Source organism: Culicoides brevitarsis, chromosome 3 (genome assembly GCF_036172545.1).
Source record: "Culicoides brevitarsis isolate CSIRO-B50_1 chromosome 3, AGI_CSIRO_Cbre_v1, whole genome shotgun sequence".
NCBI classification, from domain to species: Eukaryota; Metazoa; Arthropoda; class Insecta; order Diptera; family Ceratopogonidae; genus Culicoides; species Culicoides brevitarsis.
This window is the reverse complement of record NC_087087.1, coordinates 5432808-5448798: the sequence shown is the minus strand read 5'-3', so window position 1 is coordinate 5448798 and position 15991 is coordinate 5432808. Positions and strand designations below refer to the sequence as shown.

At 29.6% G+C, this 15991-nt stretch overlaps 1 protein-coding gene across 1 annotated transcript in view; it reads right to left on the bottom strand.

Annotated features, from left to right (window-relative positions):
• Positions 1-3031: 3031 nt before the first annotated feature.
• The window catches only part of LOC134833755 (titin), a 49757-nt gene continuing 36797 nt past the window's right edge, over positions 3032-15991 (bottom strand). Inside the window, exons 3-10 of the mRNA XM_063848189.1 lie at positions 11409-11450; positions 11138-11341; positions 10830-11084; positions 8203-10766; positions 7960-8136; positions 4394-7899; positions 3227-3421; positions 3032-3154 (exon numbers count right to left, since the gene is read on the bottom strand). Coding sequence (XP_063704259.1) covers positions 3046-3154; positions 3227-3421; positions 4394-7899; positions 7960-8136; positions 8203-10766; positions 10830-11084; positions 11138-11341; positions 11409-11450 — 7052 coding nt within the window. The 3' untranslated portion in view covers positions 3032-3045. The remainder of the gene's footprint in view (positions 3155-3226; positions 3422-4393; positions 7900-7959; positions 8137-8202; positions 10767-10829; positions 11085-11137; positions 11342-11408; positions 11451-15991) is intronic.

Below are 15991 nucleotides of genomic sequence, written 5' to 3'. Positions count from 1 at the left end.
GAAATTTATCAAAATTTTTTTTAAATATTTTCGACAGTTGACAGATGTCAAAAATTTGTCTTTTTTAAATATTTTTTTACAGATTTAATTTTTTTACGAAATTTTTAATTTTAAAAATTTTTTTCAAAAAAAAAAATTAAATTTTTTCAAATTTTTTTGATTTAATTCAATATTTTTTTATTAAAAAAAATAATTTATTTAAATTGAATAAAATTAATTTAATTTAACTTATTAATTTTTTTAAAAATTTTTATTTTATAAAATTATTTTTTTTTATTTTTTTTATAAAATTTTTTAAATAAAAAATTAATTTAATAAAATAAATTAAAAATTTAGTAAATAAATATTAAAATAAATTAAATTTAATTTTTTTTTTTTTTATTTAAAAAATTTTATTTTGAAAATTCAAAAAAAAAAAATTTTTCGAGCCTGAAAAATTAAAAAAAAAATATTTTTTTTAGTAAATATTTTTTTTTTAAATTTTAATATTAAATTAAATTATTTTTTATATAAATTTTTTTAAACAAAAAATTTAATTTAATAAAAAAAATAATTTTATTTATTTAATAATTAATTTTTAATTCAAAAAAAAATTAAAAATAATTTAAAAATTTTTTTGTGCTTAAAAATAATTAAAAAATAAAAAATCCATGTTTGAGCCTTCATAAAAAATTCAAATAAAACAATTAAATTTTATTTTTTGGGTAAAAATTCATTTTTCATTACTATTTTTCTGTATGTATAAAAGGACACTTAATAAATATCCTGCTGGTTTTTTTTTCTCTTAATTAATTAATTATTTATATTTTTATGTTTTTTTTTGTTTCCTCGAGTCAGTACAAGTATATTTCATTAATATTAATTAATAATTAATTTTTCAAGCGATATTTTACTTTTTCATGCATTTTCTGAAAAATGCAATGAAAATATCGAAAGAAACTTTTTTTTGTTAAATAAAGTCATACTGACTCAAGAAATAACATCTTACACTAAAATTACAACTGTACTTGCTCTTAATAATTGGAATTATGTTTTTTTTTCTTGATTGCTACTCGTTATTAATAATTATTTTTATTACTGTACTGATCTTCTTACAAAAAACGTGGAATGTATTTTTTTCTCTCAGGGAATGTACTTTTTTTGTTTAATTTTTAAATATTTTTCCTACATTAATATTAGTTGTGTTTATATATTATTATCATATTATAAACTATTTATTACATCATAAATACTATATGTATGTATAATATATAAAACATAGGAAAAATAAGTTTAAAATTTACAGAGCGTTCGAAACAAAAAATTATTATAGGAAAAAATTATAAAATTGGCAAAAATTAATTTTTTTTTACAATTTTTTTTTAATTATTTCTCTCAGATATAACTTAAGTTATACAAGATATTAAAAAGAGGCAAGATTATCACACTACTTCATTACATACATTTACACGACTCATACTGTGAATAAAAATATATATATTTATAAAAAAAAAATCTAAATTAAGTTTTTTTTTTTTTTTTCATGATAATTAATATTACTAAATAATTAATTTAAAAAAAATGAAAAATTCAATAAAAATATTAAAAATTGAATTAAAAATGTGATACTGTCCCTTTTTTTATATATCTTTCTATTTATTTTTATTTTATTATGTATTTTTACCATTTCATGGCTTTAATTATTTTTTTTTACAAAAAAAAATTTTTCATACAATTTGTTCAATGTTCAAGCTTTATTTTGGTCGACACGATTGAACAAATAATATGGCTTTTTAATTAAAAGAAAAAATTGACTCTTCTCAAAAAAACCTGAAATTCCGTAAAATTTTTTATTTTTTTTAACATTTAATTGTTTGTCTCATACACGTACAGTACATCTAGTTTGATATTTTTAATAGTTGTAAATATTTTTTTTATGTTTTCTGGATTTAATTAAAATTGGAAGTGGTTCAAGAATTTTAAAATATTTTTTTTAAAACTGTCAAACCATTTCCAACAGGATTTTGCGTAATTTCTTACGTTTATTTTTTTAAAAAAATTAATTATTTAAAATTTTTTTTGATAGAATTTAATGTGATGTTTAATTATTATTAAATTATTTTTTTTAAATATAATTTTTTTCAAGCATTTTAATAAATTAATTTTTTTTCTGAAATTTTCTTTTCATATTTAAAAAAAAAATTAAATTTAAATTTAATTAAATAAAAATTTAAAATTAAATTTAATTAATTAAAAAATTGAAATTAAATTTTTAATTAAATTAAATTTAAATTTTTAAATTAAATTAATTTTTTTTTTAATTAAAATTAAATTTTTTTTAATTAAATTTTTTAATTAAATTTAATTAATTTAAAATTTTTAAAAATGAAAAGAAATTAAATAAAATGAACAATTAGAACGACTAGAAAGACCGAGACAGATTTTTATTTCTTTTAAAAATTCTTTTTAAAATTTTTTTTTCTTTAAAAATGGGTCGTAAAAATTTATTTTTTAAAAATTTTTAAGTAAAAAAAGCTTTTTGCTTATTTTTAAATTTTTTTTTTGATATTTTAATATTTTTTTTCTGAAATTGGGTAAAAATTATTAATTATTTTTATTATTTTATGATATTCATTAAGGAATGTTGCTTAATAAAAATTGTGCATATTTGTGGCAGTTTTTGTTTTAATTTTAAATATTACGCTACAAATGCTAATAACAACCGTTCTATTAAAATTAACAAAAAAAAATGCTATTTGCCGTCTCTCTCATTTTTTAAGATTTTTTTTCTCTTTTTTTTCAATTATTGATAATTTTTTGGCACCCATATTTCGATTTTTGAAGCTTTTTCTCATTACACGTGATTTGTGTGTTAAAAGGTTCTTGTTGAATTTCTTCTGTAATTATCGACGTCGTAAAAAAAATTTAAATAAAAAAAAATAATGAGAGAAATGTGGAATGTGTCTGGATTTTACACGTGTAATGTTTGTTTATCGCGTCTTTTGTTTGTTCACCTAATTTATTTATTATATTTATATATTATTATATTCAACTAATTTAACGACTTCACCTTCTTCTTCGGCTCGACATTAAATGCTGTTCCATCATCTGTCGCAACATTGGCTCGGGACTGCAGTTCAATGGAAGGCATTCCATTTGTGCATCAGCTCCGCATCTAACGAAAAAAAATGTGTGAATTAATGTCTTTGAACTTTTTGAAAAAAAAAAGAAGAAAAATGACACTTACTTGCATTGCATGCATGGCCCGGTATTTCTTTCGATAACTTCTCCAACTTGGTAAGTTCTGCCATCGATGAAGCAGCCAGCGCGTGTAGCTCCCTTGTACGCGTGTCTGTTAAAGTGAGGAGGTAGCGTTGTCGTAGTTGTGGTTGTGCTCGTCGTGATATTGACAACTGTTGCCATTGACACGGGACATTCGTATCTGAAAAAAAATTGAAATTATTAAATTTATCAAAAAATTAAAAATTTATCGTTAAAAAACGAAGAGAAAAATTTCAAAATGTGCATTGGGAAAATTTTTTGAAAATTTGCATTGGGATAAAAATTTTAAAAATGTTTATTGGGATAAAAATTTGAAAAAATGTGAATTGGGATAAAAATTTGAAAAAATGTAAATTGGGTTAAAAATTTGAAAAAATGTAAATTGGGATAAAAATTTGAAAAATGTGAATTGGGATAAAAATTTAAAAAAATTTGAATTGGGATAAAAATTTGAAAAAATGTGAATTGGGATAAAAATTTTTAAAAAAATTTGAATTGGGATAAAAATTTGAAAAAATGTGAATTGGGATAAAAATTTTTAAAAAAATGTGAATTGGGATAAAAATTTGAAAAAATGTGAATTGGGATAAAAATTTGAAAAAATGTTCATTGGGATAAAAATTTGAAAAAATATTAATTCAGATAAAAAAAAATTTAAAATGTGAATTGGGATAAAAATTTTTAAAAAAATTTGAATTGGGATAAAAATTTGAAAAAATGTGAATTGGGATAAAAATTTAAAAAAAAATGTGAATTGGGATAAAAATTTGAAAAAATGTGAATTGGGATAAAAATTTTTAAAAAAATGTGAATTGGGATAAAAATTTGAAAAAATGTGAATTGGGATAAAAATTTTAAAAATGTTAATTGGGATAAAAATATGAAAAAATGTGAATTGGGATAAAAATTTGAAAATGTGAATTGGGATAAAAATTTGAAAAAATGTGAATTGGGATAAAAATTTGAAAAAATGTGAATTGGGATAAAAATTTAAAAAAATGTGAATTGGGATAAAAATTTGAAAAAATGTAAATTGGGCAAATACATGAATTTGTATAATTTTTTAAAAATGTGCATTGGGATTTTGATTCTCTTCCTTTTAAAATTCAATAAAAACCCAAAATAAACTAACCTTGGACAACAGAATCCATCGATAGTCTCTTCGTGACATCCATTAATTGGCGGCGGGCACGATTGTTGCAAGCAAATAATGTCGCTTCGGAAGCAGAAGCAGAAATCGCAAGGATCATCACGTGGGATTTGTTGAGCTGACACGTACAATTTTCCGCCATATCTGCAAGTTCCGGGTCCAAATACGGCAGGACTTTCGGGATCTTCAGGTTCATAATCGTAATCATCGCCAGGCGCTGGATATCCTGAAGGCATTCCCATTCCTGTGTGATCGAATGATCCGGGAGCTGAAACGGGAGGTCCATATGTCGATTGCGGAGTCTTTTGCGTATGTTCTTCGGGATAATGCTCAACGGGACGTTGAACATCATCTTCTTCTTCGTGACTTGCGGGCGCGGTTGTAGTTGCTGTTGGTTTCTCTTCTTCCGAACGATCTTCGTCTTCGCCGAATTTCGAGTCGAGATCAATTGGAGCGACGGTTGTTTTATCAACGGGAACAATTTCGTGGATTGGAGCTTCAGTTTGTTCTTCGTCGGCGGATTTGACGGTTGTAGCTTGTTCAGGAGCAAAAGTTGTTGCTTTTTCAGCATCTTCTGATTTGGATGTTGAAACTTCCAAAGGTTTTTCGTCCATAGATTGCACTTGAGGAGCAACAGTAGTCATCTTTTCAACATCTTCTTCAGCAGGTTTAGCAGCGAATGTCGTACTTTCTTGTTCTTGTTTCTCATCGGAAGCTAAAGTTGTTGCTTCAGCAGACTTATCTTCATCTGAATCGCGTTTTGGTGCATCAGTAACCATTTCTTCGGCAGATTTCATCGTTGTTGGTTGATCATGTTCAATACGCATAGTTGTCAAATCAAGTCCGCTTTGCGCTAAAATAGTTGTCAATTCTTCAGGCAAACGTTCGGTAATTTGTTCGACAGGCATTTCAGTCTTCATGTCGATAGTTCCAGGTAATTTTGGTTGTTCAGTCATGGTTTCTTCCTTTTCTTTTTCTTCTTCTTCTTCAGATGCGGGTTTCATTGTCATCGCAACAGCTTCTTCTTCAGACTCGGATTTTGGAGCATCAGTTGATTCAGGAGCCTTTGTTGGAGCATCAGTTACGACTTCCTTTGATGGCGTGACAGTTACTACCTTTTCTTCGTCTTTGTGATCAAGATCGATACGATCAACAGGAAGAACAGTTGTTGCTTTTTCTTGTTCTTTCTCATCATCAGATTTGGCGGGAAGTTCAGATGCAACTGTAGTAGCTTCTTCATGCTTAACTTGATCTTCGGGTTTGACAGTTTCTTTCTCCATTTGAACTTCTTCTTCGGGTAATTCAGCGCGCAATGTTGTCGATTCAGATTTCTCTTCTTCTGATTTCATGGTTGTTGCTTTTTCAACTTCTTCTTCAGGTTTCATGGTAGTTGCTTTTTCAGCAGCTTCAGAATCCTTCTTGACATCTTCATCTTCAGAAGCAGGAGACATTGTAGTCTTAGCTTCTTCAGAAACAGGCGATTGAGTTGTAGCAACATCTTCATGTCCGACACTCATTGGCGTCACAATTTCAACAGGAGCTTCAGTCTTAATTTCAGTAGATGGCGTGACAATTTCAACCATTGTTCCGTCAATCATTTCTGTCACAGGTTTCTTTTGTCCCTTCACAGGAGTCAATGTAACTTTAGTTTCTTCATCTTCTTCTTCGCTGCTTGAATCAGTAGTTGCGGGCATTTCTGAACGAACTGTTGTCGCATCAACTTCGCCAGATGTTTCAGATGCAAGAGTTGTTGCCTTTGATTCATCTTCTTCCTTTTCAGCTTCGATAGATTTCATTGTTGTTGGTAAAACAGCAGCAACATCTTCAGCAGATTCATCTTGTTGTTTAACAGTTGTGACATCAGCAGATGGAGCATCAGTTGGTTTAGCCAATTTCTCATCTTCATCCGAAGGTTTGAGAGTTGTTCCTTCTTCTTCAGCTTTAGGAGCTTCAGTGCCTTCAGGTTTCATTTCAGTCTTTTCTGTCGAAAGTTCATCAGATGGAGCTGCAGTTGTTGCTTTTTCAGCATCTTCTGAAGGTTTCATTGGAGCATCAGTAGATTCCTTTTCGGATTCAGGAAGAACAGTTGTTGCCTTTTCATCGTCTTGTTTTGGCAAATCTTCAGGTTTCATTTCGACCTTTTCGGATGAATCTTCAGCAGATGGCGCAAGAGTTGTTGCCATCTTTTCATCTTCAGCAGATTCGGATTTGAGAGTTGTCATCTTTTCTTCTTGTTCTGGTTTGTCAGTTGCTGTATCTAATCTCTCATCAAGATCAACAATTGGGCGAACTGTGGTTTGTTTATCTTGTTCGTCTTCTGGTTTTTCTTCCTTTTCTGCCATGAGTGTTGTTTGCTCCAATTTAGGTTGTTCAGTTGTCATTTTCTCAACATCTTCCGATTTCTCTTCGTCTTTTTCGGGTTTCATTGTTGCTGATTCTTCTGATGGTTTTTCGGTCATTTCTACAGTTTCCTTCTCAGTAGGTAATACTTCAACTGGATGTTCAGTTACCTTTTCTTCTTCTTCTTTCTTCGGTGCAGATGTAGCTGAAACTTCTTCATCTTCTTTGGTTTCATCTTCTGATGGGCGAACAGTTGTCATCTTTTCTTCTTCCTTTTCTTTTTCTTCTTCAGAAGAAGGAGCAAGAGTTGTCTTTTCAACTGCGGGACTGTCAGTTGCCTTTTCTTGACTTTCAACTGATGGAGGAACCATTGTTTGAGATTCTTCTGATGGCATCTTCATTGTTTGATCTTCAGCGCGTAACGTTGTAGCTTCCATTGGAGATTCAGTCTTTTGTTCTTCTCCAACCTTTTCGGAAATCATCACAGGAGTAACAGTTGATTTTTCATGTTCTTCTTCGCGAACAGTTGTAGATTTCTCATCGTCATCCTTCTTTGGAAGTTCATCTTCAGATTTTACAGTTGTTGCTTTTTCAACTTCATCAGCGGAAGGAACAACAGTAACAATTTCAGGTTTGTCAGTTGATTTTTCGTCGGTAACTGGAGCATCTGTTGAGACTTTTTCTTCTTCTGGTTTTTCTTTTTCAACCATTGAAGCTTCCGTACTTTCAGGTTCTTTGATTTCTGGTTTGTCAGTTGAAGGAGCATCAGTTGATGAGACCTTTTCGTCATCTTCTTTTGGTTTCTCAGATTCAGCTTGTTCTGTTGTTTCAGGTTCTTTGATCTCAGGCTTGTCAGTTGAAGGAGCATCAGTTGAAACTTCCTCATCGGATTCTTTCTTGTCATCAACTGAAGGTTTGTCTGTCGCCATTTCAACTTTCTCTTCGTCACTTTCTGAACGATCAGTTGAAGATTCCTTTTCAGCAGAAAGTGTTGTCGCATCCAACGGAGTTTCTGTCATCTTGACTTCATCTTCCTTCTTGTCTTCTTCTGAAGATTTGGGAGCATCTGTGGATGATTCGTCGTCAGATTTTGGAAGATCTGTTGGTTTGGCAACTTCTTCTTCTTCTTCAGATGGTTTGTCAGTAGTCTAAAAATGAAATAAAAATTTTAAAATTTTTTGTTAAATTAAACAGATTATTTTTTTTACCTTTTCTTCTTCTGGTTTATCTTCAGATTTCAATCCAAGATCAGATGTTACTTGTTCATCTTCTTCCTTTTCACTTGCAAGCGTTGTTTGAGCATCTTGTTCAAGAGGACTGAGAGTTGTTGGAATCATTTCCTTAACAATTGCTGTAACTTCTTCTTCAGATTGTGGTTCTTTCATCTAAAAAATAGAATTGAAATTTGAGTTAAAATCTGAAATATCAAAATACGAGAAAAAAAATCTTACTTCAACAACAGTTGCTGGAACTTCAGAAGATTCAACAATTGCTTCTTCACTCTTATCAGTCGTTTCAGGAATATCTTCGCAAGTTTGATTGCATCTCACAGCACTGTTCAAGCACAAGCAGACAAGGCATCTTTCTGTTGATGGAATTGTTGTGTTGTGACGATAATGTTGACCATCAAATAAGCAATCACCTTCGCCGGGAATAGCTTGGGGCAATCCCATATCAGGATACTTATCGGTTGCCATTGGGAAGGTTTCCAAAATTTTATCGATGCTATCCAACAACGTATCTTCTTTCTTATCTCCCATTGGCGACAATGTTGTCATGATCGAAGCTTCGTCTAATTTAACTGTTTGTTGTTCAGCATCCTTATCTTCTCCTTCAGGAATAACTGTATTCATTTCCATGGCTTCATCTTCTTTGGGTTTATCTGTACTGCTTGGCTCATCAACCATCATATGAGAATCAGATTCAACTGGTTTAGCTGCTTCAATGATTTCATCTTCAGGCATCTTCATTGTTGTCATGGCGGGCATTTCAGGAAGTTCAGTGACAATTTCTGCAGGAGGAAGTTCGAGATCATCGCGACCTGAATCAGGTTTAGCAGTTGTCTTTGTCTCAAGATCAGGAATGAATGTCGTGATTTTATCTTCGGGACGAACAGTTGAAGGATGTCCTTCGCCAAGATTGACACGATCAAAGTCAGCGGGTTTCTCGGTTTCTTGTGACATTGGAGATGTAGTTGTAACTTTCATGTCATCTTCCTCATCAATATGTTTCTGAAGCTCGTCATCTTCTTCTGAGATCATTGTTTGAGTTTCTTCTTCGCCAGCAGGTTTAACAGTTGTAACCTTTTCTTTCATTTCATCCATGGATTCAGGAATTTCGTTTGCAGAGTCATCATCATGAGCATCTTTAACAGTTGTTGGAGTATCCATTGGAGCATCAGTCTTCATTTCTTCTTCAGCAGCTGGTTTAACAGTTGTCATTTGTTCCTTTTGCTCATCTTCAGAAGGTTTCATTGTTGTTGCCTTTTCTGCTGGTTTGCTTAAATCTTCAGCAAGAGTAACTTGTTCTTCTTCCTTCTCAGGCATCATGGTTGTTGCCATTTCTAATTTCTCTTCATCTTGATCCTTTTCTTCTTCGTCGAATCTTGGTTTGATGGTTGTTGCTTTCATTTCTTCTTCTTGTTCATCCATTGGTGCTGTAGTTGTTTTCATCATCTCTTCTTCCATTTCTTTCATTGGCTCTTCAGCAGATTTCATTGTTGTCATTTCAGGAACAGATTTGTCTGTCTTGGCTTCTTCTGTTGATGGAACATCGGGCAAAACAGTGTTCATTTCCATAGCTTCATCTTCCGATGGTTTGCTCGTTGATTTTTCCATCAAATCAGGAATGAATGTCGAAAGACGATCTTCAGGAGCAATAGTTGTCTTTTGCATATCTTCTTCAGCAGAATCTTTCTTTGGTGCATCAGTTGAAGCTACTTCTTCATCAGTTGTGTCTTTCTTTGGTGCATCAGTAGAAGCAACTTCTTCATCAGCTGTCTTTGAAGGAGCATCTGTTGAAGTTTCCTTAGCAGCTTCTGTTGATTTCTCAGCGTCTTCAACTGAAGCAAGAGTTGTAGCAGCCATGGAAACATCTTCATCAGATTTTGGAGCATCAGTTGTTTTTTCTGCTTCTTCGTCTTTCTTTGAAGTTTCGGTAGATTCTTCGTCTTTCTTTGGAGCTTCTGTGCTTTCAACTTTTTCTTCTGAATCATCTTTCTTTGGAGCTTCTGTACTTTCAACCTTTTCTTCTGAATCGTCTTTCTTTGGAGCTTCTGTACTTTCAACCTTTTCTTCTTCTTCTTTGGAAGGAGCATCAGTTTTAGCTTCTTCCTCAGGTTTCATTTGATCAACAGGACTCAAAGTCATTTGCTGCACAATTTCATCTTCAGGTTTGTCAGTTCTGTCAATTGAAGACATCGTAGTTGCCTTTTCACTTTCATCCATTTCTGATTTTTCTGTTGTTTCAGGTTTGCTTGTTTTATCTTCAGATTCAACCTTTTCAGTTGATTTCTCTTCTTCCTTATCCATAGATGACATTGTTGTTGCCATTTCAGGTTCTTTAGTTGCTGATTCGTCATCGAAGCGATTCTTTGTATCCAAAGTTGGTTTATCAGTCATCGAAACTTGTTCATCTTCTTCTTCCTTTTCAGCTGCCATTGTTGTTGGTCCTTGAGTTGATGGCGCGAAAGATTCTGCCTTGACAACATCTCCATCGCAAATATAGTCTGTTGGACAGCATTCATCAGCCTTCGGAGGTACAGCAGTGCAATTCTTGCCTTCCATGGTTGATGGTTCAAGACATTCCATAACAACGCATACAATATCGCCCTTCATACAATAACAATGATCGCATGGTTTGCCAGTATCAACTAAACCGCCATCAGCAATGACATTTCCGTTATGCACACAATCCGAACTTGGAGCTGGAGTTGTTGTCAGCATAAATCCAGGGGTAGGTCGAACAGTTGTCGTTGTTTGGTCTTCAATTTCAAGGGGACCATCACTGTCGTGATCTAATGAAATTATCGAAATTCAATTAAAATCACATTTCACATTCGTTGCCAAGAAATACTTACCGCATTCATATCGCACGGGACAACATACACCTCGATGATAAACAGGTTGGCATCCTTCCACGTGTAATGTACATTCTTGCATGACACAAGTTGTCATATTCCGTATGCAATAACACAATTCGCAAGGCTTGTGTGGGCTAGAGGGTACTTGAGAACCTTCGGAGTAGAACTTATTATCGATTGTACATCCAAAGTTATCGGGATGTCCCAATTCTGTTGATCCAGCGCCATGATGAGCTTCCAATTCAACAGGAACTATAAAAGAAAAGTTAAAATAACCTCAAAATTTTGAAAAACTAAAATTTTACCTTCAGGACATGTAATAATAGGACAACACTGATCTTCACGTTTCTCAACGACGCAATCCTGTCCAATAGGTTTCGTGAACGGACATACCCTGAGATAACACATGAGCATTTGATTATGGCAAGTACAGTTGAGACATGGTTCGTTTGTCATTATTCTATCGCCTTCGCTATAATGGTTATAATTGTAGTAACAGCCATCAGAATCTACCGGAAAAAAAAGAGAAAAAATTCATTAAACAATTACGAAATTGAAAGTTCATGTCCTACTTACCTTCTAACGTGCTGATCTGTGTATCGTGATTCACCGTAGGAGCTGCAAAGAGAAAAAGAGAGACACAAATTAGCTTCGAAATTATTTTTAAATCAGAACGACGTGCGTGGTCAAAAATTTTTCATATACACGAAACAAGAACGAAATTTGAATGTCATCATCGAATGCTCACGAGATTCAAATTTCAATGCAAATTGAATGTGGGTCACACAAAAAAAAAGTTTTAATACACAAAATCAAGAATATTTAAAGAAATTATAAAGGATAAATAAGGTAAAAGGCGGCAAATTGACGTTTTTGTATCAGATATTATCAAGAAAAAAAAAGTAACGGATTTTTTTTTTCAAGAATTAAGAATTTAAAGTTATTCCTTTCTTTTTTCAGTTTTAAAATTGTAATTTATTGACAAGGAGTGGATTCGGTTCTGTTAGTTCTTGACATAAAGTGAAAGGAAATATAACCAAAAATGGATTAAAAATTCAAATTTGGTTACATTTTTTTTTCTCTTATAAAAAGTCGGGTAAGTATAAATTGTCAAATTTATGAGTTAAATTTTTATTTCTTATTTCATATCTTTTGAATTTTTATGAAAGTTTATTTGATGATTTTTAAGCTTGAAATTGATAAAAAATTACGGAAAATGTCTTTAGAAGTCTCTTTGATGGATCTTAAGCTTGAATATTGAAAAATAAAAAATACGTAAAAAATACGTAATTTTTATTTTGAAAGCTCATTGGATGATTTTTTTAAGCTCAAAAATTACGGAAATTTTTTTCAAAATAAAATTTGAAAGTTTTAAAGTTAAATTTAAAGTTTTAAGTCAAATTATAATTCGTAAGTCGAAATCAAAATTGTTAGTCGAGTTCAAAATTTGTGAGGCGAATTCGTAAGTTTTTGAGTCGGATTCTTTTTTATTTTTACATGTATTAAAATGTTAAAAATTATTTATTTTTTTTTAATAATGAGAGAAATAGAACTTTTTTACAGTCGAATTGGAAATTCGTGAGTCGAATTCGAAGTCGAATTGGAAATTCGTGAGTCGAATTCGATTAAAAAAACGTAATTTTTATTTTGAAAGCCCATTGGATGATTTTTAAGCTTAAAATTGATCAAAAATTACTAAAAATGTCTTTGAAAGTCTTTTTCCTTAAAAAAAATTCTTTGATAAACAAAATGCCATTTGTTACTGTCAAAATTATTCTAAACACCAATTTAGACCCTTAGCGCGTAAAAAAATGCAAAATTAGTCGAGGACGAGTCTTTTGTCCCTTGATAGTTTCCCCATCCGAACCGTCGTCAAATTAATCATAAAAACCCTTGTTTTATGTAAATTTCCGCACATTTCCCCATAAATCACAAACTTTTTTCTCCGTCGTCTTAAACACGGCTCTAAAAGTCTTTTCACATCTCGCATTATTCTTAATTTCGCCGTGTGAACTTAATTCACCCAAAAAAAATTCACATGCCACAGTGTCTAAGTACACCAACCTCTTCATCGTGTGTCTTCTTCTTCTCCCGCGCGCGTTCGGTACAAAATGCGGAAATAATGCTCGTACGACTCGGGTACGACGAGTAAATTATTACACGATGATGTCGACGAACGAACTATGTTGCATACACGATGCGAGGTATAGATTCGCACGGTTGTATAATAACAATCAAATTATTATGTACACTTCATTTCATTGTGTGTTACGAAAGCCAAGTTCAAGATTATTTTTCACGTTCGTTTTTTTTTCTCTCTCGCTCGTCGTGCTGTTGTTTGGTGTTCGAAACTTGTTTCATTTCATTTATTTTTAAACTATGGCACTTATGTTAATTAGCATAATTATTACGGGATTCCAGTGTCAAAAATCTCATTTCGTACGTCGTACGTGATGTCGTTCGCTGCTCAATTAATTAATGTTGTGGCTATTCTTCGGACAATTTTTTTTTGTCTTTTTTTTTTGTTTTTTCGAATTTCTTGCCAAATTGATTTGTTAATTTATTTACTAAGTTGTTTACTATTTTTGGATGTTTTTTTCGTGTTAGCATACATTCGTATTCGGAATAACCGTAATTTTGTAGAGCAAAAAATTTTTTTTTGTTGGACTGAAAAATGATGTTAATGAAGGCAGGCAGAAAAAGATTCCAAAAAGAAAAGAAAAATGGTATTCATTTAATTGAGGTGAGTTTTTAATGTGATTGGAATTTATGATTTTCGGTCAACTTTTTTTTTGGCAATTATTTTTTTTTATTTGCTTGAATATTCAAAAATTTGATTTGTAAAAGAAAAAAATTAAATTATTATTTTTCTATAAGACTATTTCTATAGTAAGCAGTTTTTAATGCAATTTGAATAAAAATTGTGAAAAATACTAATTTTTTAAATTAACTAATTTTATAATTTTTTTTTACAAAAGTGAAAAAATATTAATAGGGAAAATATTAAATTTAAACAAGTTTTAAAAATTTAAATAAAATCAAAATAAATTAATTTATTTTTTAAAATTGATAAAACTAAATTAATAAAATAAAATTTATTTATAAAATTAAAAATGATAAAAAATTATTTTATTTTATGAAAATTATTAAAAAAAATTGATTTATTAAAATTAAAAATAAAAAAAAATATTATATAATTATTTAATAAATTTAAATAAAAAATTAATTATTTAAAAAAAATATTTTTGATAAAATTCAATAAAATTTATTAAAATGAAAGAAATTTATTAAAATTAATTTTTTTAAAATTAAATTAAATAATTAATTAATGTATTCAAATAAAAAATGAATTATCTAAAAATATATTTTTTGAATAAAATTTATTAAAATTCATAAAATAAATTTAAAATATTAAAATAAAAAAAGGCTTAAATTTCGAACATTTAAAAAAAATTATTTTTTAATAAAATAAAATTAAAATTTAAAATGAAAAAAAAAAAAAAAAATTATTAATACAAAATGAATTTATAAAAATATTTTTTTTTAAACTTAATTCAATAATTAATTAATTAGATTAAATTAAAATTTTATTATTTAAAAAAAATATTTTTTTAAAAAATAATAAAAAAAAAAAAAAATTATTAAAATATTTTTTTTTTAAATTAATAAAATAAATTTAATTTATTTATTATTTAATTTATTAAAATTTATTTTATACTAATTATTAATTTTAATTTATTATTTTTTTAAAATTTAAAATTATTCATTAAATACTCAAAAACTTAAAAAAAAAATTATCAAAAAGTGCTTAAAAACATTTTTATTGAAAAAAATTTCAAGTTAATTTTTTTTTTTAATTTAACTAAAAATATCAAGCAAAAAAATCTTCCTAACGAAAACTTCACACGTGATTACATCAACCATATTAAACAAAAATCCATCATCACAAATTAAATAATTTACTAAATTTTAACATATCAATATCAAAATATCTCCGCGACGAATCATCATCACATTCGCTCATCATTACCATATGAATGGAATCGATAAAAAAGCCCGAAAAACAATTTGCATTAATTATTAATAAATCCAACAAAAAAAAATCTTTCTGTGCCAAAGCTGGGCTCCGAGATACAAATGTCATGACCAACCAATGACGACATAATCTTAATTTAGCATCTCTGAATTCTTCGTAATAATAATAATCAAGAACTTTAATCAATGGTTCGAAAAAAAAAAATAAAAATTCTACGCAGAGAAAGAATAGAAAGAAAATTCATGAAATCTTGCAAAATAAACGAAAAAAAAAGATCTTCTTCTAAACCTGTCTAACTGGTCGAGTCTAGACTGGTTGTTGCTTCTCTTCTCGCATGACGATGACATCTTTAACGACTTTTTTTTATTATTCGATGATAAAAATTTTTTAAGAGTCTACGTCTGATCAAAAAATATGAAAAAAAAAAAATCGAAGGATTTTATATTTTTTATAAAAAGAGAAAAAAAGTTTTTAACAAGAACCATTAACGAACGATGTGCTCCATAGATTTTCATTAAAAAAAAATATTTATAACAATAATTTTCGTTCCGCGCCAAGGAAACAAGAGGAGAGACAAGGAACAGACCAAAACCAGGAAAACTTTTTTTTCTTCGTTATGCGTGCGATATTGGCAGAAGAAACGACCGCCATTCATGACGATGAATAATGAATAGTTGAGGTAATTCACACACATTACAAAAAAATGTTTGTAAAAGATAAAAAAAAAGTTCTGTTTTTTTTTTGCATAAAAACGTGCTGCTGCTGTGCTACGACGAGAGACAACTTCAAATTTATTCCGGCGTGATGATGGTGTTCTCTTCATATTTGCTTCCTACCAATATTTATCTCGTCGTCTTCGTTATTTTTTTTGTTCTATGATTCATTACATTTATTATTATTATGATTATTTTATTTATCAAACATGATTGCCAGGTAAGTTTACAACAACGAGATGATGAGATTTACACGATTTTTTTGTAATTCATTTAAATAAATATAATAATGATTTTTTTTCGTAGCATGTTTATTAATTGAAATCGCAAAAGAACAACAACGAAAAAAAAAGTAGGAAGAATATAATCAAAAAAGAGATAAAAAAAAGTACAAGAAAAGAATTGTGAAA